Source organism: Excalfactoria chinensis, chromosome 2 (genome assembly GCF_039878825.1).
Source record: "Excalfactoria chinensis isolate bCotChi1 chromosome 2, bCotChi1.hap2, whole genome shotgun sequence".
Classification (NCBI taxonomy): Eukaryota; Metazoa; Chordata; class Aves; order Galliformes; family Phasianidae; genus Excalfactoria; species Excalfactoria chinensis.
In genome coordinates, this window is record NC_092826.1 from 27013319 (window position 1) to 27035921 (window position 22603).

Below are 22603 nucleotides of genomic sequence, written 5' to 3' on the forward strand. Positions count from 1 at the left end.
TGTAAGTTGAGCTCGATTATTAAAGGACTATTTGAAGGTGATTTTACAACTGATTTGGATTTCGTTGTACCTAATAGTTGTTTAAGCAGTGCCAGGGATTGTAACCTCAGTCTGCAGAAATCACATTAGCCATAGTGGAATAAATGGTTTGTGAGCAATCGGTTTGCAATGGAGCAGTTCTCCTCCCAGCTGAGAACAAATGCTGTTAACAGCTGTGTGCAGGTTCAGCTTCCCAGCACAGAAAGCTGGAGAAGAGCGGGGCAGTCTGAAGATTTTGACTCGGTGTGATGCTGACGGAACACAGATGGCTTAAATGGTTCCTGTCTTCAGTTCTGTGCTCTGCCTGTGTCTCGAAGGCTGCTGTTCCTCCAGCAGTGCTGTGTGAACGATGCATGACATGTGTGTTTACGTTTATGAGCCCAACTGTAGAAGTGTGTTTGGGAGCGGATTCACATAAGGCACCACTCGTAGCTGCTGGGAAGTAAGAGTGCACCATTGCTGGGCTGCTGAGTGCGGCTGGAGAGCGGGAAGGGGTGAAAATGGCTGGAATTCAGAATGGGTTGTGTGTGATGAGGTTGTTGTATTTACTTGGGCTTTCCATAGTGAAACATTGTTACGTTCATCAGGTGAGAGAAAAGCGTTCCTGTAGCTGCGAGGGCATTCATAGAATCATAGAATCATAGAATTACCCAGGTTGGAAAAGACCTTGAAGATCATCAAGTCCAACCGCAGCCTAACCAGTACCCCATCTCTAAAAAACCTCTGCTAAATCATATCCCTGAGTACCACATCCAAACGGCTCTTAAACACATCCAGGGATGGCGATTCAACCACATCCCTGGGGAGCCTATTCCAGTACCTAACTACCCTTTCTGTAAAGAAGTTCTTCCTAATATCCAACCTGAACTTGCCCTGGCGCAACTTGAGGCCATTTCCCCTGGTCCTGTCACTTGTCACTAGTGAGAAGAGACCTGCCCCACTCTCACTGTAAGAACCTTTCAGGTACTGGAAGATGGCAATAAGGTCTCCCCTCAGCCTCCTCTTCCTCAGACTAAACAGCCCCAGCTTCCTTAGTCTCTCCTCATAGGGCTGATTCTCCAAGCCCTTAACGAGCCTCGTTGCCCTAATTCAGAAATGGAGGGAGGTCTCATGGCTATTCCTGACCTTTGCTTACCTGTGAAAACTTTAGTCTTGGGCACAGATGCCCTTGCTGACAATTCAGGGCATCGCTGACACCAGGCCGGAGCAAAGGCTGGATTTTGAGAGTGACAGTCTGAGTCACTGTAGGGAAGAAAAGAGCATCAACACAGAAGAACCAGAAAAGGCAAAATGTATGGAGTATGTGGAGTGGCTTTGTGTTGTGGTTAGCTTGGGGTCTGTACACTCTGAAATGCTGACACCAGTGTGGTAAACGCTTGCGACAGCTGCTACAGCGTGATTTTGCAGTTCTGCAGAGGCCCAGAGAGGAGCACGTTAATCCCATTGCCACACACAGAGCAGCCTTGTTGGAAATCAGTGTCACTAGGGACTGGCTTTCCCAGCATGTCAGGAACCTGTGGTTGTTTCTTCCTCATCTATTGCAGAAGTGCAAATATTGCTGGTTCAGCTACAGCAGGATAAATGCAGGGGGCAGTCAGTGCGATGCTGCTTCAGAGCAGCTAAGTGCTTCTCAGGGAGAGGATTTCATAACGGAGCATTAGGCAATAGGAAGGTCGCCTGGCAGGACTGGGCTCCAGAACATGCAATATCTCCGTGTCATCTCTGAGAAAAAGTCTGCTGTGTCCGGAGGAATTCAGCATTCCAAGTGACACTGCAGGCCAGGGGAACTGAAGGGTGAGGGGTTTGGGTGCTGGTTGGTCATAGCAGACATCTAGAACCTGCTGCGGTCTGTGCGAAAACATTGACTGAATGAGAGGGGGGATTTCTGCGGCTGTAACAAGAGTGGAGCAGGATCAATCATCAGCATCCAGCTCCAGACAGCGATGTGTTACAAAAGACAGTCACGAAGAGCTGTGTTCTCTGGCATGAAAGTGTGCATGGACGTCCACAGGGCTCCGTGCATCATCCAGAAAGCAGCCGTGTGCTGTTTTGTGGAGCAGGTTGAGGTTGACTTGCGTAGTTTCCTGTAAATGAGCCCTTCACTTGGTTTGAGATTACTGCACACAGGTCGGTGTCAGCAGCTGGAGTGTCAGACAGCTCTGTGTGCCATCCTGGTGTGTCCCAGCTGGGTGCAACTGGGAGCAATGGATGGGGTTCCCAAAAGTGGACTGCAGCCTTTGGGTGACCAAGCTGCCCGGGTTCGCTGTCTTAAAGCAGTGGGGAGCCAAAGTCTGCTGAACCTGCTGGTTTGGCACTTTCATTTGGATGCATTGACATGGACTGTCTGCATCAGTTTTCTGCCAACATAAGAAGCTGAATTATTTCAGGTGCCGAGGCTGCAGGCCAGGCGAGGACCACCCTTTGCAGAATCACTTCTGCAGTCACTGTTAGCTCGTGGCTGGTGGTGTTTGAATAGATGCTTTAAAACCAAAGGCCAGTGCAGATGGAGAGGACGTGGGTTGTATGTGCGGGTTTGAGATAATTAATTGTATGATTAGGAAAAATTTAGGATTAGAGAAAGTATGGGAGAGTGAAGAGCATTAGGATGGAGCAACAAAGAATAACCATCATCCCTCCATTCTGGTTCCTGCCGAGAGCATTGCATGCTTTAGCATAAGAACAACTACAGTGCTGAGGAAAGGGAACGGAGTCAAAGTAATGGAGGGTCACAGTAATCCTGGCAACTTTCTCTGAAGACATATTCACTTTTCCACTGCTTTTTCCATTAACAGTGAGCTGGTGTGCATAAAGTAGCTGCTTGATGTGCTCAAGTTGACTGAAGAGGAAATCTTGCTTTGATTGCTGTGCTTTGCTGTCCTGGGGTTTGGTTTGCTGTTCAATAACCAGAACTCTAACAGTTGAAATACTTGCTGATTACCTCCTGCCTCCCCTTTGCTGTCTTCTAGAAAATCCCCAGAAGAACTGGACATGGATAAAGTGACAGCAGCCATGGTACTGACCAGTTTATCCACCAGCCCTTTGGTTCGCAGCCCTCCCATCCGGCCCAACGGTAAGCCTGTGTTGTGCTGAAAAACCCAAACCTGGGAATGGAGAGCAGCTTCTGTCCTCATTGAGGCTCCACCTTTCTCAACAGCGTGTTTGCAGTCGCTCATACACAGTACACGTACCAGCAGTCGCTCCTGCCCATACAGCACCGAGACGGGCTGTTCCTCAGCTCTGTTGTGACCTGAAGAGTCTCTGGGCTGCAGCCCTTGGCTGACAGCTGTGCAGTACTGGTCTGCAATGGCCTAAGGCTGGGGTCTGCACTAACTGCCCTGTTTATCTCTGCTGTCTGCAGCACTGGGGTCTGCTGTCAGACCCATAACCCCTTACAAAGCTGCTTAATTCATGGTATAACACGAGGCACCCAGATGAAAATACACAAGAAGTGTGCGATCATAAAAGAAAGGTTAAGAAACTGTGATTAATCTATGGAAGCTTGGCTGGGGTTACAAGAGGTGGTTAAAACTGGTACATTTTAAGGACTAATCTTAAATGAGGACTTCTCATTAGGGTGTATCAGCACTGTTTATATGGTGCCAGCTTTTCTTGCTCACTTGTAGTTTTTAAATAGATGCTGACTGCACTCCTGCCATAAATGGGTGCTAAGAGGAATACTTACAGATTGCAGTTAATAGGAAAGTACTCCTTGCAGGTCTCACTGTTTCCAGGGATGACCCTCTGAATGGCATTATACTTAACAGTCTTTGTAAGGGCAGGTAGTGACAAGACAAGGGGAAATGGCTTTAAGCTGGAAGAGGGTAGATTTAGACTAGAAATTAGGAAGTAATTCTTTACTATGAGGGTGGTGAGGCACTAGAACAGGTTGCCCAGCTTGTGGATGCCCCCAGCCTGGAAGCACTCAAGGCCAGGCTGGATGGGGCTGTGAGCAACCTGGTTTGGAGGGAGGTGTCCCTGCCTACAGCAGGGGGTTGGAACCAGGTGATCTTAAGAGTCGGTTTCAACTCAAACCTTTCTATGATTGTGTGGTTAAATGTAATCTTTGAGGAAAACCCAAGTTTTGAAGGATTTTGTATGAGCATTGTGGGTTGTTGTTTGTTTTTTTTCCCATTTCTTTGCAGAAAATATAAGCATTGTTCATTCGGCTCAGTAGCTGGGAGCAAAGCTGTGAGAAGCCACAGATGCCATGTGTGTGTGTGGCACGCAGCTCCCAGGTGTTTAAAGCCAGCAGTGTTTATTCTTAGCACCGCTGTGATGAGCCCTGAGAAGGTTCTGGGGGTGGCAGCCCTGTGGGGTCAGAGCAGCTGGGACGTGTTGGGGTCCTGTTAGCATCCCTGTCACTGCATGGTGACTGCTTATGGGGCAGGGAGGTGTTGGTCACCTCCTGCAGGCTGAGCAGGTGGCAGCTCCCAGAGTACATGCTGGCTGGCATGGCTTGGTTGGGAAGATCTCCCATAGAAGCCTCTTTGAATTGCTAAGAACTGAATGGTAGCTGGTAGCTGCGTTTGATACTTCTTTATGCAGGCAGGGTGTTCTTTTGATATTCCTTCACACAGACTGTTTGCATCTTGCCTGAAATCCAGGAAGACAAGCCTGAAAAAGTGATACAGATATTTTCAGTAGTCAGACAAGATTTCAACGCTGTTGTTGAGCCCTTTCTCTCTGAAGATCTTCATATTTCCCAAGTGGAAGCTTACTAAAGACTTCAGTAAAAATGCAAAGATTGGATAATTTAAAACTCAATTGGTATGGCAAGGCTGGGCTCAAGTCTTAGCAGTACGAGGTACAGACTTAGTAGTGACAAATTCCTCCTACAGCCTTTCCCCTCACAGTAGAGGCAGTAAGCAGCAACGTAATTAAAGGAACATTTCTTTTAAGAGTAATTCCTTAGAGTTTTGCCTGGAAGTAAAACAGAATAGTGATCTTAGCATTCATGTGAAAGTCCAGTCTGTGCTGGAATTACTGGGGGTGATTGCCCACATAAACTGGATCAGAGTTTGGCCCTTGTTTCTCTGCAGCTGAGTAATGCTTGGTCTGGTTCTCTTTCACGCAACTCCAGCAATGTGAAAAAAGCACCAAAGTAAGAGTAAGTTGCGTTTATTTACACATTGATGTCCTTTACGTTGGCGGATTTGTTAGTATTAATGAGAACCGGGGTTTGTTTCCTTTTTTTCCCGCAGTCAGCCTCACTCGGTCTTTTTCTTTTACGTGCTACTTTTAAAACGTTCTCTTGATCTAAACCTCTTTGTCAGTAAGGTGAGGAGGAGCTGTAAGCCCCGAGAATGCAAAGTACCACTGTAAATGTGTCGGAATGTAGTAGGCAAAGGGTGCTGTTTCCTTTGTTTATTTGAGCAAATGGAAGTTTTAAACTCCGCAAAGTTCACAGGTTGATACCAGATGTATTTCTTGGCTTTGGCCAGCGGCTCAAGTACAGATACTTACAAGAAGCAGAGCCTACCTCGATTACAGTCATGTGAAAACTCAGCAGGCTGTAGCCGTGAGTCAGAACATTACATTTTCATGTGGTTACTTATCTGTTGCAGGAAATTTATATGTCCTTTGGCAAACAGGATTTATTCTTTCGGAGAAAGTGGGGTTTGTGCTCAGTGGCCCCGGTCACTAAGTGCAGGGATTTGGCTTCTGGCTGTGCAAGGAGGGATTCTTACGTGTCTGCTTACATGATGAAGCACCAAATTCAGTTTTATGAGCAAGTGATGTTAATGATGAAGGGTTTCATCCAAAACCAACTGAACCAGGCGTAACAAAGTCATTTGTTTAAGTGAGATTGGGGTAAGGCTTCGGTAGCAGTTGGCAGATGTTATTTTTTCCTGCTGATGTCATTAGTTAAATTTAACTGTAAGAAATTGGAAAGGAATGAAGGAGTGACTTCTGCAGAACTCTTAAATGCAGGCAGTGACTTGAAAAGACTCCGTCTTGCACTTAGAGTGAACAATGGTTCTTCAACAGCTAGAATTTGCCTTTGTTGCCAGCTCTGAAGTGGGGTGTTGCACAATGCTCAGACACCTGTGGTGCCACTGGGAAAACTGATGCCTGAGTTCTGGGGAAAGCTCATCGAACCATCCACACTCACATGCCCAAGCCCTGTTTGCCCCTGAAGCTTCCCTTGGTGTCTGGCATTGCATTGCTAGACATGCTCACGTCTACACGTTTGTTGGTGACCCCAGCGTTCCTCTCCTGCCAGAGGCCCCTTAGGGGCTATGAGGAGTGATGTGCCAGCATTTAGCTCCTGAGGACCCCAGCATGTGAAATACAGCTCAAGTCATGCCTCGGACCGCAGAGGCTGTGCTTTACTCCCACCAGCCATGTTATGGAGTGACCCGGTGGCTTGGGCATCTCTTACAACCTAGTGCCAGGGTACTGCTGCAGTGAGGGAGGGGTTCCTGCAGCAGGTAGGTGGAGAGGTAATCCAGGGCCTCAAAAGCCACATCTGAAACCCCATACCTATATGAAAAAAGTCATCTCCTTCTGAGGATACGTACCACCTCCATCGCACCAGAGTCAAATTAGATGGAGGTGCGCACACTGGCAGACGATAAGAAGGCAGTGAGAGTGCAGTTATGGTCTCCTGTGGTGTTTCAGTACTTGGATGATGATTCTGTTTTCATAGATGCAGTTGGTGTCTTGGGACCCACAACTTGTGTCCTCCATCTCTCTCTGTGGTGCAGTGCCTTGGAGCTTTACGTCCCACTGCAGCCGTGTGTTTGTGGTTAAAGCTGGGAATGGATTTGAATGTTTTCCCTTAATTGTACATGCAATATCTGGGTGCTCATCGCTGTTTATGCTCTAAATCAGGTTATTTGCCCAGAATTTGGTTTTTTAAAAAATAGGATTTTTTTCTGAATGACAAAATCAGGTGTGGTATCTGGCTGCTGACAAATGTAATTTGCGTGCTGTGGGATAGATGTAATTATCCTCTCTGCATCCATTTCACTTCTCTTTATTTCTTTACCCAGTTAGTTGCCAACACCGTATGTAAGCCTTAGATAAAAGGACTCCTTGGCTCTAAGATGATACTGTTGTACTGACGGCTTTTGTTGTTCTTGACAGAATCCCTAAACGGATCTTGGAAAGAAGGAGGATTTGTGCCTTCTAGTACCAGCAGCAGTGGATACTGGAGCTGGAATGCTCCCAGTGACCAGTCCAATCCATCCACCCCATCTCCACCTCTGTCAGCTGACAGCTTTAAAGCTTTTCGAACACCTTCCCAGCCAGATGATGGCATTGATGAAGCCGAAACAAGCAACCTTCTCTTTGATGAACCCATCCCTAGGAAGAGAAAGGTTAGCCTCCTGTTAAATTCCACACCCATAAGCAAATACAATGTCGGTAGACTTACTGTACTGTGAGAAAGGAACAGGTCACTGTATGCCTGTATTCCCTCCTTAGCATTCAGTTAATGCAGGTACTGAGCCAAGTCACTGTGCCTCGTTCGGCCTAGTCACCTGCTGCACATGCCAGCAGCACCACATGGTTGCTGGCAGGTGGTGAGGTTCTGTGGATCCTCCTGCTCTGAAAATAGTGATCTCTGGCCATTCAAGGGCTTCTTCCCCAGTCTGGCAAATTCTTTGCATGTAAGTTCGCAGACGACACTAAGCTGGGAGGGAGTGTTGATCTGCCTGAGGGGAGAAGGGCACTACAGAGGGACTGAGATAGACTTGATCGATGGGCCAAGGTTAACGCAATGAATTTCAACAGGGCCAAGTGTCGGGTCCTGCATTTTGGTCATAACAACCCCAGGCAACCCTACAGGCTTGGGGAGGTGTGGCTGGAAAGCTCCCAGACGGAAAGGGACCTTGGTGTGCTGATGGACAGTCAGCTGAATATGAGCCAGCAGTGTGCCCAGGTGGCCAAGAGGGCCAATGGCATCCTGGCTTGTATCAGGAATGGTGTAGTGAGTGGGACTAAGGAAGTCATCCTGCCCCTGTACTCAGCATTGGTGAGGCCTCACCTCGAGTACTGTGTCCAGTTTTGGGCACCTCAGCACAAGAAAGACATGGAGGTACTGGAGCAGGTCCAGAGAAGGGCAACGAGGCTCGTGAAGGGCTTGGAGAATCAGCCCTATGAGGAGAGACTAAGGAAGCTGGGGCTGTTTAGTCTGAGGAAGAGGAGGCTGAGGGGAGACCTTATTGCTGTCTTCCAGTACCTGAAAGGTTCTTACAGTGAGAGTGGGGCAGGTCTCTTCTCACTAGTGACAAGTGACAGGACGAGGGGAAATGGCCTCAAGTTGCGCCAGGGCAAGTTTAGGTTGGATATTAGAAAGAACTTCTTTACAGAAAGGGTGGTTAGGTACTGGAATGGGCTCCCCAAGGAGGTGGTTGAATTGCCATCCCTGGATGTGTTTAAGAGCCGTTTGGATGTGGTACTCAGGGATATGATTTAGCAGAGGTTTTTTAGAGATGGGGTACTGGTTAGGCTGTGGTTGGACTTGATGATCTTCAAGGTCTTTTCCAACCTGAGTAATTCTATGATTCTATGATTAAGATGCAACAGGTAGCCTGCATGTCTCATCACAAAGGCTGCACGTGGCCTTGAGATTTCTTGTCCCACAAAAGTGCTGTTTGTCTGACAAATGTGTGTCAAATACCTTGATACTGTGAAGCTCTCACTGCACAAACATATGGAGTGAGAAAAAGAGAGAGAGATCAAACCCGATGGCTTTTGATACAGCGTTAGCAGCGTCCAAATTTATCCTTGGTAGGAGTGCAAAAGCAGGCTAAATAAAATATTGTGTAAAAAGGAAAAAACAAGTCCCAGACTAAAACCAAAAAGGCACCTCTATGCAGGCAAGCAGGCAGCTCTCGGGGAGAAAAAGAAAACAAAGAGATGGCACTAGTCCAGGTTCCTTCCCTCCCAACGCAACAGGACAGGTTTTACATAGCAAGATGAGAAAGGACTTTTTGTAAGGAGGAGGAAAACAGAGAATTTATTCTTTCACTGTGACTTTGTTTCTGGCTCAGTCTGGGGCACTTAATTGCTTCACCACCAGCAGGAAGAAGTTCTAATGATTGTTTAAACGTGTTCAGATTGATCTTGTTGCTCCACAAGTTGCTTGTTTGCTGACCGACGCTGTTCTGCCCTTGTTTGTGTGAGAGGGGCGTCAAATGTTTCTGCTTTTTTGCTACGAAGGAAAGAAAATATTTTGGAGGATGCATGTATTAAAATAAATGAGAAGTGAGAGCTGGTTGTAAAACTAAAGCAGGCAGTTTGGGATCGTGTCAGACAGGAGGAGTAGGAATGCAGAAGTGCGCTGCTTTGCCTTTTAGTTTTCAATTGAAGTCATGCTTATTATCATCACTGCTATTGTTCGGCCATGATGAGACAGATGGTTTTACAGCTGCCATCTTTGTGGTTACGTAAGTTGCCTGTGAGTATTTCTATTTATGTACTCTCCACAGATACATTCCACTGTCTCTTCCTGTTCTCATGGATTTTGCTCTGTATGGCAAATGTTTAACTTCGATAAATAACAACATTACCTGCCAAACCTTGTTACAGATTAACTACATTTCCTGTACTGCTTTTGATTCTGGCCCCAGCATGGTACTTTATCTGAGTACATCTTCACGCGGTTAGAAACCGAAATGAAAATGTTCGGATTCATTCCTGTTTAGGGCTTCAAAATCAAAAGCAGTAGGCATGGAAATGGTGATTGGTAACCTTAAACCTTACTTTGATGCATGGGAGTTTCTTCCATTGTGTGTTTCAGAATGCCACGTTAGCAACCACATTCCATTAAGAATCACAGAATGGCTTAGGTTGGAAGGGACCATCCAGTTCCAGTCCCATGCCACAGGCAGGGCTGCCACCCATCAGCTCAGGCTGCCCAGGGCCCCATCCAGCCTGAGCTCACACGCCTCCAATGATGGAACATCCACAGCTCTGGGCAGCTGTGCCAGTGCCTCACCACCTTCTGAGTAAAGAATTTCCTCCTAACATCTAACCTTAATTTCCCTTCTTTTAGTTTAAAGCCATTCCCCCTTTACTTGCTTAAAGTTCCCATCAAGATAGTAGTTCCCATGATTCCCCTTCAGCTGGTCTACCCGTTATTTTCTTAGATAAAAGGATAAAGCCTGATGATGCAGTTTGACTAGTCAGAAATGGAAGCACAGTTTACGTTCTGTATTTCTACTCTGCATTATTTCATTTGGTTATACTGAAATTTGCATATTCCCAGCATGGACCATAAAGTGAAAAATGCAGTAGAGATAGATTGTTTTTACCATCTAATCAGAGAGTGATACTGAACCACTCTGTGTTCATAAAGATACACGTTGTGCTGGGGGTGCCATAGGGGAGTTCCTATGAGGTACGTGATAAACGTCTTCATGTAGTCACTGTGGCTGGTGGCGATTTGTTGTTTCTTAAGCTGAGCACTGCAGTCAGCTTTTGCTGTAGCGGGCCATCAGCAGAGATGTTTTGGAAGCTGTGTTCTGTTACCTTTATCGCAAACACTGAAACTTATCATCTACTGATGTGCAATTCCAGAGGATCCAAAGTGAACCAATCACGGGGCTGATTTCTGCTCAAGGCACCAAGGAAGCGCGTGCTCGTCTCTAAGGATATGCTAAGGTTTAGAGGCTGTAGGCCTTCAGTGATTGATTCAACATACAGATAAAGCAATGTTTTGTATGTCTGTGTTTCTTTTGGGTTGCATTTTCCTTCTTCTGTCCTCGTTGTAGCTAAGAACACGTTGCTCTCTTGTTTCAGAACTCCATGAAGGTGATGTTCAAATGCCTGTGGAAAAACTGTGGGAAGGTACTGAGCACAGCTGCAGGGATTCAGAAACACATACGGACCATCCACCTTGGGTAAGAGACTGCCGCCTTCTGAAGGCAAAGGGAGCCGATGTAGAAAAGCACGCAGCCGTGCTTTGCCCAGGAGATGACTGGATTATCCCTGTCTCTTCTAAGATCCAAAGGTTTCTGGAGCAGTTGAGGAGCAGTGTGTAGAGGTGAACGGGAACTTCTTCCAGAAGCAAGGCACTTTCTTTTCCAGCCTTTAGTGAACTTTGCTAGAAGGTCACATGCAGCTGTAGATCACGCTGCGCTTCCTTAACGGCAGCACAGCTCAGCAACATTTGATAGAGAATTGCTTCCACTCCGTGTCTGCTCTCTGCATGTCATGTCCAGTCTGCAGCTGGGTGAAAGATGGCAGGTTTCGTGGTGCTGCACGAATACTTTTCAGTTTTGTTTCACATTGAATTGTGTTCAGAGTCAAAGCAATTGAGAAAACTGAAAATGAAACCAGTCTGCTAATTCCATGTGTGTTTATTTGGTCTAGAAGCAAAAGCTGATGAATCTTGTATGACGTGAGGTTTTTTGAGAGCATTAGTTTTCAACTAAAATCTCCTGTGTGATGCACTGATTGACCCAGCTGTTCAATATATAATTACAGGGAGACCCAGTACTGCCTCACAGTGTTACTGAGCAGGAAGTCTGGGAGACGGTCTGGACATCAGGGCAACGGAAAGGGGAAAGGTGTCCAGGTGTTGGCTTACATGCACACAGTTCTTTGAATCCTTTTGCTCATTTCCCTTCTTTGTGGTCCGCACCTGTGGGTTGTGCAGATATGTGCAGATATGTCTGTTGTGTAAGCCTGTGTTACCCAGTGCTTATAAATTAAAAGTGAATGCGAGTTGTAGTCTGGCATGGAGCTCTTGGGGGTTGTGCAACAGTAGTAGTAATTGGTGTTGGGCTTAGGTTCTGGAGACTGAAGCTGTCAGAAAAAAATCTCTCTCCAAATGCAGTTATATTCTTTTTTTCTTTGTCCTGTGTGCAGCTGGGACATCTTTTGCATGGCATGGGGCAGGGAGAAGCAAACAGCAGAGCTTCCCATGTTTAAGATTCAGGACAAAAAATTCATGTATGAGCTGTGAGGTTGAGTTTATACAGCAAGAGGATTGGGAATGTGCTAAAATAGTGGTTTGCTTGGGATTTCCTGGCAATGCGTAGGCTGTTGGGAACTACTGAGTGTGACTGGGCTGCTTCAAGCCCAGCGTTTGTTCTCTAGCACACAGCAGGTGGGGTCGGGTGCTGCAGGGACATGCAAGCCTTTTGCGTCCCCCCTCTGTAAGTCTGCAACTGAAGGTTAGGACCAGGCAGTCCAGTACTGGCAAGCCAGCCCTTAAGTGTCCTTTCTGTGCCCATGTTGGAGTGAGTTGCATGGTAAGACTGTTATCGAGCAGCTTATTCTGTTAGGCCAAGGAAAGTTACATTGAACCATGGCCAAAACTATATTTGACTTAAGAAACTAGTGATAAGATAGTAAATTATTTCCTGTTAGGTTAGCGGGGTTTATCTTGCCCATGCTTGTTACCTTTAAATGCCCTTCTATGTCTGCTTTGTCTTTTATGAAGTTAAAGTGCTTTGAGATTCTTGTTAACTTCAATAGTCAGCAATGGGAAACAAGTACTTCTTAATATTTAAGCTGAGGCATAGAAGTTAAACAGCAAGCCTGAGGTCAGAGAATTAGAGGAATTAAAGTTTAAATTCCTGCTTCTTCTCCCTTTGGACTGGATGATTTTCTTTTCTTCCCTAGAGTCAGATCAAGTAGGAAGAGTTAAAACTGGAAATATTAATTAACTGACAGTATGAATATATTTGCTTATGCATCTAGAACTTCAAATTCAGCGTAAGGTCCTTGCTTTCATTTAATCAGTCCCTTTTTCTTGATGCAGACGCATAGGAGAGTCTGACTACAGTGACGGAGAGGAGGATTTTTACTATACAGAAATCAGGCTCAACACGGACTCAGTAGCTGATGGCTTAAGCAGCCTTTCCCCAGTCTCTCCATCTTTAGCATCTCCTCCTTCCTTTCCCACCCAAGATGCAATCCGTCCTGAAACTTCCTGTGCCAAAACTGAGACTAAATTGATGACACCTCTGAGCCGCTCAGCTCCTACCAACCTCTACCTCGTACACACGGACCATGCTTACCAGGTAACGCTACTGAGAGTGAGCTCCACTGACTGCACTGACTTCATTAATGTACAAGAAAATGTCTAAATAGTGTGCTTGGATTTTGAAAAGCCAAGTCTAGTTTTAGCGGGTCAAAAGGTTTCATAGAGCAAGAACAGTTAACAAGGTTCGTCTCATTTAAACCATCTGTCCACTTCTGGGTTAGTTCTCTGTGCTCTCACCAGAGCCACCGGACTTTGAGGTACAGCCTGTCCAGCTGCGTATAGAACGATAAAATCATGGAATTGCTCAGGTTGGAAAAGACCTTCAAGATCATCGAGTCCAACCACAGCCTAACCGTACTGCTCTAACAACCCTCCACTAAATCATGTCCCTGAGCACCTGCATAGGTGCACACTTCTCGTTGAGAAGAATTGCTCTGTGCATTCCACTGCCTGCTCAGTTATCTCTCCACTGGCCATAAGAAATGCCCAAGGTGACATGTTCTTGTGTGGTCTCCTGCACTGTAAATGATCTTAGTCAGTCATCGAAATCCCTCCCTGAGTGTTAGTTTCAGCTCTGCTCTAGTACTGGCTGTGTCTGGAAGCAAGTAACCAACACATGCTAGGAACAATTCTTTTCCTCTGCTGTGTGCAGAGATGTCAGTTTGTGTATGTGAAGTAGAGCAGGAAAAATGAAAAGACGTGTGTGATACCCTCCCACTCTTAGAGATAATGCTTTACAAATGGGAAAAATCCAATCATATCCAAGGTGCTGTTCAAAAAGCTTCCAATGAAATTCGGACAGAAGGTATTCATTGTAAAAGCGCACTAAAATTTGATGTGTTTTGGTCTGGATGCCATATGAGAAAATAGGAATTGAGACTTTGAAGTGGTGTGGTCCATGACCTGCGTATGCACCAGAGAACTGAACTCTTAAATTTGTCAGATGCAATTACCTTTATATGGCATTGTGCAAGTAAAGCCCTTTTGTTGTTTGTCTGGAACAGCGTAGTTTGGTCTCCCACACGCTGTGGAACGCACCTCAAGTGGGAGCCGCATCAGGTAGTGCACCAGCCTGGGCATTGATGAAGCCAGATAGGAGAAGGCCCTGCCTCTCCTATAGCGAGGCACCAGGTCCTGGCTGCTCACTTCATCTGAGATTTGTAATTGCCATATTCTTTCCTGCTGTGTGGAGACTCACTCAGTCCTCCTTTGCATAGCAGAGAAAGGGTATGTCCTTTCCATTTTTTTCCAGCCTTTGAGTAACACACTTGATTAAGGAAATTGAGATGTTTCAACTGCTTGGCTTGGATTTGCACTGATGTATTACACAGTATTATACAGCATGTGTCTGAACGCTACAAGTGCCTCCTTGTCAAGTTGCTCCATTTTGAGTATTTTATCAGTGAGGAATGACCCTGTGCATACCATACATTCTCTTCATCTGGGGTTCCTGCTCCAGTTCACATTCAGGTTTTCTTTGCCAGAGAAGCAGCTTATGTGGAGCAGATCAGTGGGATGAGACCTCCAGCCCAGCCAGGAGACACTCTCCACCACGTGGAGTTACTGTATTTTTCTTGTTGCCTTTCATTGAGGTGTTTATATTTCACTGAGCTCAGCAGACGTGTGCTCCCTCAAGGAGTCGATGTGTCTGTATTGAATGAACCTCCTGGAGCTGTCCGCAGCCTCAGCAGCGCTGGGAGCGTAGCTGCAGTGGATGGAATCATTCAGTGGCCTCGGTTTTTTGTTCTTGGAGAGACTCCGGGGAGTTGCTTTTAGCAGTTTGCTCCAGAGAATATTTTTAATGGGAACAATCGGATGGCAGTTTGTCGTCACTCCTCTTCATAGGGAGCAGTTCAGGGAAGCAGTTGGGTGACTCCAGCAGCCTCAAACACAAGCCCTACTTAGATGCATGCTTTATGTTACAGTGAGGCTCAAGTGACTGAAGGACAGAAGGAAAGCTCATTTTTAAGAGCAAATTCTTTAGAAACTGAAATCAAGAAGTCTTTTTTTTTTTTTTTCTTTTTCTTTTTGTGATGAAAGCTTGAATGTCAAGAGTTAAAGGAAGCCTGTGTTGGTAATGGCTGCTCACAATCCTGCTAGACATGGTCAATGTGAGGTTCCACACTTCCGGACTGCCAAGTGAACAGGGATACAAAATGATGGAGGAAAGGGGCTCTGGGGGGCACAAAGCCAGGTGAGAAAAACTGAGGGTAGACGTAAGATGAAAAATAGCGAACAGTCCTAAGCTGAGCTCATTGAGGGTCACAACTCAGGGCATTACTGGGTGCTACAACCCAGATGGAAGGAAGGTAAGAGTTCTTAGTACCAGAAGCATCCTTCAGATATTTGCTTTAGTTTCAGCTGTCATTGAATCCCAGGCTTCTTGTTTTTAATAAGAGCAACTGTCCCAACTGGGATGAATCATAGGAGCATTTGTCTGATGAATGAAAAATGGCCAACCCTTACTGTTAATCTGTTGTCCAAAAATCTTATCCATCCAGTCTTCAGTTACTTTACCCTGCTGCCACCAGTTTATATACTTCCTTGTTTATCACTGCGGTTAGGTTAATCATTTGCAGTATTTTTTTGCTACCAACTGGCATTATTAAAACAGGCTTGCGTTTGTAATGTCGCACTTGAGTTCATGTTTTTTCTACCAGACCCAGGTTTTAGAGGTTTTGCGTGGGTTCTTGTGAGAGCCATCACCTTCCTCCAAACAGGGTTATAACAACAGCGGTATATAAACATGTTCCTTCCTTACCGGCTTATCTGTGATTATCCATCTCAGCAACAGGGTAAAATGCTCATCACTGTCAGCACCGTGAAGGTTTTTTCCACCTCTGTAACTCTCTCGCAGATTCACAGTTTCAAGGAGTAAAAGATCCCTTGACATACTTTGGAAAATGAATGGTTCTTTACTGGAATAATATTTTCTTTTCAAACAGGCCACTCCTCCGGTGAACATTCCAGGGTCGACTAAATTCACTCCCAATGGCAGTAGCTTTAGCATCTCTTGGCAGTCGCCTCCAGTTACCTTCACTGGCATTCCAGTAAGTGGATGATTAAAAAAAAGAGAAGAAAAAAAATAGCTTTTAGTGTGTTTTTGCAGTATCTCATAACAGTAGTAATTTTGACATAACAAGTTAAATTATACCCCGGTTTGCTTGCTTGACTGATTGTAGCCCTCTTGCCAGTCTCTTAAATGCAATACAGTGATTTTTGTCTTTTGGGGTTTTGTTTTGGTGACCACAAGCAGAGAACTGGACTTGACAGCATGTTTTTAAAATACCTGCTTACAAAAAATGTCCTGGTAGGTGCAGAACCCATCACTGCATGCTTGTTTTTCTGCCACTGAGAGATGGCATATGAGGCTAGAGAGAAAATGAACAAGGCAGTGGTTATGTTAACACAGTAATCAGATTGAAGCAGTAGGGCTGTTACCAAAATGAACTCTGAAGATGAAGAATAGTTGAAAGGCAATAGAAAGAATAAAGTATGAAGTCTGAGCCCAGTAGGCTACAGGGATGTATCCTCTACTGACAGCGGATAATTGTGTGGTTTTGCACAAAAGATGCATGTAATACGTTAAATATTTTCACTATTAGTTTTAATGTTAATACATGCTGCAGCACGACGAGTTTTTAAGGAAGCGTTAGATGCAAAGTCAGCTCTGGCCCTTTGTCATGCAAAACCATGACACCCTTTCTTCCAATAGATAATGTACAGGGCCGTGTTTTCTTACAGATCTGCAGAAGTTGGTTGTTTGCTGAAACATAGATTTCCAGTAGTCCTAAATGCAAAGCAGTAGAGGTGTGGGTACTGTAGGGGGAGGTCAAAACCTTAATGAAAGCTTCAGAGGGATTAGATGTCTGGTGCCTAGCATGGTAAGTGCTAAGGGTAAACGTAGTCGCTGTCTTCAAGTAATGGAAGATCTTTTATGTAAGAAGGAGAAATAAATATACGTAGAATTTATTCTAATTTTTATTGGAAATCATTTTTCATTATAAATTAGGATTCCCTGATCATAAACTCCCTTCATATGGTAGTGTTTCATTTAGTATTGTGCTTTCTGAATTTTTACAACATACCGCATAACACACATTGCTCATTCAAAGAACCATACAGCTTTTTTTCCTACCGCCAGTGAATACTGGGCATGGTGATAACAGATGCTGTTTCCCTCCCTTTTCTTCACCAAGTGAATCTCCAAAGCTTCTTAATGTCAACCTTTGGCAAATCTTGGAGATTTTCTCAGCCTGTGGTATCCTGCAGGTCTGATAAAAAACGACAGTGGCTGAATCAATTACGCCGTGCTCTGCCGATGAATATTTATTAAGTTCTATCAAGGAACAACTCACAGTGAAAGGCATCACGCTGTCAGCAATTTGAACAAGAGCGCCTTGACAGAGCGTGTGCTGTCTGTGAAGTTCCTCGAGTATTTGATTTCACAACAATGGGGTTGATACAGAGCAATTACAAAACTGGCTCCTTCTGTGGAGTAGCAGAAATTGGTGCCAGTAGTGTTGGGAATCTAAAAGTGCAATTATCCACACTGTAAATCAGACACATAAGAGGGCAGGATTTAGATGTGTGTGTTGAGTTTATTTGCTCAAGCAACAACGTTGAACTCTTGCTTTAGAGCTGATGCTTCTCGAGGGAATTTAAGAGATGCCAAATGGCTTTCAGAGAACTGTCTGAAGATGCCGATGATGTAGGTACAATTCAGAAATAATCCCAGTGCAAAAACCTTGGGAAGTGTTGATGATAGCAGAATAATAAAGCACTCCGGGAACCATATGAACTGATTTTCATGTGTCTGCTACATAGGTCGTAGTAGTGCCTCCTGTTTATTTCCATGGAAACCCCAACAGATACAAAGAGCACAATAACACTGTTTGACAGAGCACGTTCTCAGCTGCAAAACACTGTTTTGCAACACAGCCACCACCGTTAGCTGTACATTCTTGCCAGCCATGAACAAGAGCCTGCGTGAATCACCAGTGGAGGTGATGCAGTGTCACCACTGCTGAAACACAGCATTTGCTGCCTCACTGTGCTCACATCCGCTCTTTGGTCTCCTTAAGCATTCAGCAAGCATCAGTGAATGTCAGTGGGGGCAGTTTTTTCCACGTGGAGGAATTCAATCCCACATCTTTGCTTCATATGCACTTCCGTGTCGGACACCATTTTGTCAGAGTGCCCCTCTGCTGCCATACTGCAGGCATTCACCTCTGACATAATAAAACAAGAGGCATTTCTTTTGGAGCAGCCCTTGTAATATTTATAGGGCTGCTAGCCAGAAGACAGCCCAACCTTTTAAGTTCACACCAACTTGAATGTTCTGTCAGCAGTGAGTTATGTAAGAATGAAAGGCTTGCCTGCAGTTGGAAATGATGTGTGGTAAGTGCGGATGTAAATGCAAAGTGATGCCAAATATTAATTGAAAGTTGCATTTTGTTTGTGTTTTTTTTAAGTAAATGAGATATTGCTTTATAAAAGTAGGGCTCTGTTAGTGGTCACACTTGCAATGAGTGCGAGTCCTTTAGGAAAGCTGTAGTCATACAGTGGAGCTCCTCTGCCTCACACAAGACTTACGTACAACCAGCCTGTGTGACAGAGCCAGTGCAACACATGCTTTGCTGTGAGCACTATGCGTGCCTTTGTGGGTATTTGGCCCCTGAGGTTAGGTGCGTGTCTGTAGCAAGCAAGGGAACTTAAGAAAGTAATTCCAAGCCATTACTTTTTGCCTTAGCCATAACAGTTACAGACCATTTTCTGAAGTAGCTTTGGATTATCTTTTTGGCTGATGACAAACAGCTGAGAAGTAAAAAGTGAGGGATGGATTTACAAAAATATGCAGGCTACAAATTCCTTCGTGTTAGCAGCAGTGTGGGGATGGGATGAGTCTGTTGTGGGTGCCAAGAGGGCTGTTGAGCCAAGAAGGTTTGCAGTGCAGAGTAAAGGACTTAATTCAATGCAGCTTGTTAGCAGCCTTGATGAGAAGGGCTGTCTTGCACTCCCATTGAAACCTAGGGGGCTGACTGTAACTGCCCTGCAGCAAACTCCCTTCTCACAGGCTGTCCCTTCACAAACACAGAGTCAAGGGCCAGAGCAACCCCATCTCACAAGGGGTTATTGGTGTTCATCTGAACGCAGGCTGAGGTCTGTTTCTGTCATTATTTTATCTGGTAAAACTGGAGAGAGATTTAATAAGAGCCTTTCAGAGTTCTTAAAAAGAATGAGTGCATGCATTTGCTGCATTCCCCCATGCCTGAAGTGATGCTGCTCTGTACTCCAGTTTACTCTGCTTGGGTGACTAGACGTACAGCAAAGCAACATGGAGCTACTATCGTGTACATATTTACACCCCCAGCTTTGTCAGACCTCCAGGTTATTTGTGTTTGTGTGCTAGATACTGATTTCTCCTTGTTATGTCAGCCACTGAGTGTTATGAATTTTTCTGGAAGCAGTTCTACTTGTTTGCAACAAACAAAGCAGTTTCGCTGCCATTGACTTAAAGGTGTGTTTCTATTACATTCATGTCTGCATGCAGTACATAAATGACCTTTTTGTCTGTACTGACAGGTCTCACCAACTCACAGTCGTCCTGCCGGGAGTGGAGAGCAGAAGCAGTCCCACACAGTTCTTTCCTCACCGCCCAGAGTAGCGTTTGGATTGAGGTACGGGACCATACGAGAACATTGGCTCCTGCTGACAGATCAGCAGCTTCAGACCTTGGGGGGTGTTTAGTAAATAAGGTGTCGGTGGCCACAGAAGCAGGAGAACTGCAGCACCAACTGTGGTTGCAGTTGTCAGGCAGCTTCTTACTAGCATATTTCAGGATAACCCATCTGTGCTTTTCATTAGCACCAAAAGTAAAGTTCTGGGGAAGAATTAGTTGTCGAGGAGTGAAGAGGGCACAGACTGTGAAGGAGAACTGCAGGCCTTACGCCAGGTAGATCTGGAGTTCAGATGCCCAGTGTGACTCTCGGATCATTGTATGTGCTACAAATGGAACTGAGGATGTTCCCAATCTGTATACTGTGTCCGTTGTCAGTAATGAAAATATGCATATATATGCAGGAGAATAACCACAAGGCAGCTCCTGTGTGCCAGGCCGTATCTCATGCTGGTATTAAACAGTTGTGTCTGTACACTCACCTGATTTAAGGACTCTGGGTCTGGAGGCACTGCTGCATTGAGCATTGGGGCGTTCCTTGTAGCACTGCTCTTTAAGTTTGCTACGTGTTGAGTAGAAAAGTTCCATTTTAACAGTTTAATCATTTTCTGCACTTGTCTTGTGAGCTGTAAGTATGGTGCTAGGATGGAGCACATGACAATCACAGCGGCTTTAAAAGCAGGTACTGCCCACCTTGCTGGCTTCAGGGAGGAAAAGAGCACATGAACACGTTGCAGCTGAGAGCTGAAACTTGTTTTTAATTGCCTGGATGTTGTTCGGTCTGTGAGCTCAGCAAACCACACAGGAAGGATGTACAAACTTAGGAGCTGGCAGCTCTTCCCCTCTTTTGCATAGCTGCTGCATGCTTACAGTCAAGGTCTGCTGCTCTGCGCCGTGCAACGTATTTGTAGTGCAGCGCTAGAGCAGAGAGCACTTGTGTGCCACGTGAGCCTGGCTGTGCTGCAGGATGGCTGTAGTTGTCTGTTACACCTTGGCACTGCGTGTAGCTAAAGTAACACGAACCTCGATCAGGCTGAGCCTGGCTAAAATATGGGCTGTGCACCAGCCTTGGAAGAGGGGAGCAGGCTCAGCAGCTGCTGCGAAGACTTCAGCCTTGCCATGCGTCTACTTGCTTCATCGCTCTTGGTCAGCTCACAGATGCACTGCGGTCTCTTGGAAACTGGGGCATTCTCAGCCATCTGCACGCCACTCAACTCATTGTCCTGACCTGGGGAGGTAAGGCCAGGCTGCAAAAACGTCGTGTTAACAAGCTTGCCTTTCTCTTTGACAGGAAGCCGAGAGGGGAGGGAAAGAAGTGTCGGAAGGTCTATGGGATGGAGAACAGAGATATGTGGTGCACTGCCTGCCGGTGGAAGAAGGCCTGCCAAAGGTTCATCGACTGAAGAGCGAAGTTATGCAGAGGATCTAGGGATGGGGGAGGACAACGACAGGACCAGATTGCTACACCTGCACTGTATCACTTCCTGTTTCCCTCCGGTGATGTGGTGTCGGGGTTTTTGTTTTATCATTTGTTGGTTTTTTTTTATCTGTTGGGTTTTGTTTTGGTTGTTTTTTTGTTGTTTTTTTTACAAAGAGAGCTTTGTATTTCCAAGTGAAGCACTTGTAGCCAAGGAGAAGCACTAATTCAAACCTGTGTGGAGCAATAGAGCAAAAAATAAAAATAAAAAGCAAAAGCAAGAACACACGACAAAATCCTGTCTTACGGAGTATTGACAGCGGAGCAGCTATCAGTGTTTTTCTGTGTTGGGTTTTTTTTCTAAAAGGAAAAGTGAATTCCTTGCTAACTGTGTGAGCTGTTTGCTCCTTCGGGTCGTTTTTAACCATTGCAGTCTCTTTGCTGCCAACGTCTGTATTTGCTAAACTGGACGTTTTTGTTCTTTTCCTGAAACGAAGATCTCTTTTTGAAAGCTTTCTAATAAACACTTCAGAGTCACATAAGCTACCGTTCACTCAGCAGAAGCTGTAACTAAGACTGGAGACCGCTAAATGATTCTGATGCAAATGATCACCATGATATTATATTTTTTGGAAAGGGGCTGTGGGAAGGAGTTGGGATTTTTGTTGGTTTCTTTCTAGGAGAAAAGCAAAGGCAGACTTTTCCAGAAGGACAAACTGCTCCTGGAAGGCTTTGAAAGCAGGCACAGACCAGAACAGAGTAACTCACCTACCACATTGGATTTTGACCCTTTGCAGGAGGAAAAGCAGCAATGGAAAGTCACCAGCAGATCTGTCACCGCCAGAGCGGAGGGAAGAAATGCAACGATGGTTGATGGAAACCCATAAGAATATCATGGGGGCCTGGTAGCTTTTCTTAACACTCTCCCTGTTTGTAGGGAGGAGCGACAGCTGGACCGGCACACGTGTTGCTGCGGGAGGCTTGTAAAGAGCTGGGAGATGCACTAGGATTCCATGTAGTACCTGTTGAGGGACACGATCCAGCCCAGCAGTTCTGCTCTTGCTTCCTTTTCTCTTATTTGAGAGATGGTTCAGATAATGGTTTGCTCAGCTGGTTTGTTTTGTTTTTTTTTCCTACATATTAAAGTTGCTAAAATTTATTTTGTGAAAAAAAAAAAAAAAAAAAAAAAAAAAGGTAAAGAAAATATCACAGCATCATCTCAGAATGAGAAGTACAACAGCAGAGGAACAACGTATGTACGGTAGATGTTCGGTTCTTAACTCATTTTGATAGTGAAATGAACGGGTTTCTATACTTGCAGATGTTGGAAGGATTGAGTACTTGAGCGTCGCTGTCCATGAGGAAGTAGGCACCAGAAGGTGGGCAGCTGTGTTGTGTCTCAGCTTCTGTGGAATTGCCATTAACTGACCATTCTTTCAGTGCAGAAATAAAATAAGGATTTACTGTGATACGAATGTATACCGTTAAATGGCACTTGTCTGTTCAGCAAAGCGAGACACCTCAA

The 22603-nt window shown here is 45.3% G+C and overlaps 1 protein-coding gene across 2 annotated transcripts in view; it reads left to right on the top strand.

Annotated features, from left to right (window-relative positions):
- Positions 1–22244, top strand: part of ZNF704 (zinc finger protein 704) — a 77822-nt gene extending 55578 nt beyond the window's left edge. For both annotated transcript variants that reach the window (XM_072327701.1, XM_072327702.1), the window contains exons 3-9: positions 3006–3109; positions 7129–7361; positions 10789–10889; positions 12758–13019; positions 15928–16032; positions 19568–19662; positions 20953–22244. In XM_072327701.1, coding sequence (XP_072183802.1) covers positions 3006–3109; positions 7129–7361; positions 10789–10889; positions 12758–13019; positions 15928–16032; positions 19568–19662; positions 20953–21064 — 1012 coding nt within the window. In that variant the 3' untranslated portion in view covers positions 21065–22244. The remainder of the gene's footprint in view (positions 1–3005; positions 3110–7128; positions 7362–10788; positions 10890–12757; positions 13020–15927; positions 16033–19567; positions 19663–20952) is intronic.
- Positions 22245–22603: the final 359 nt, after the last annotated feature.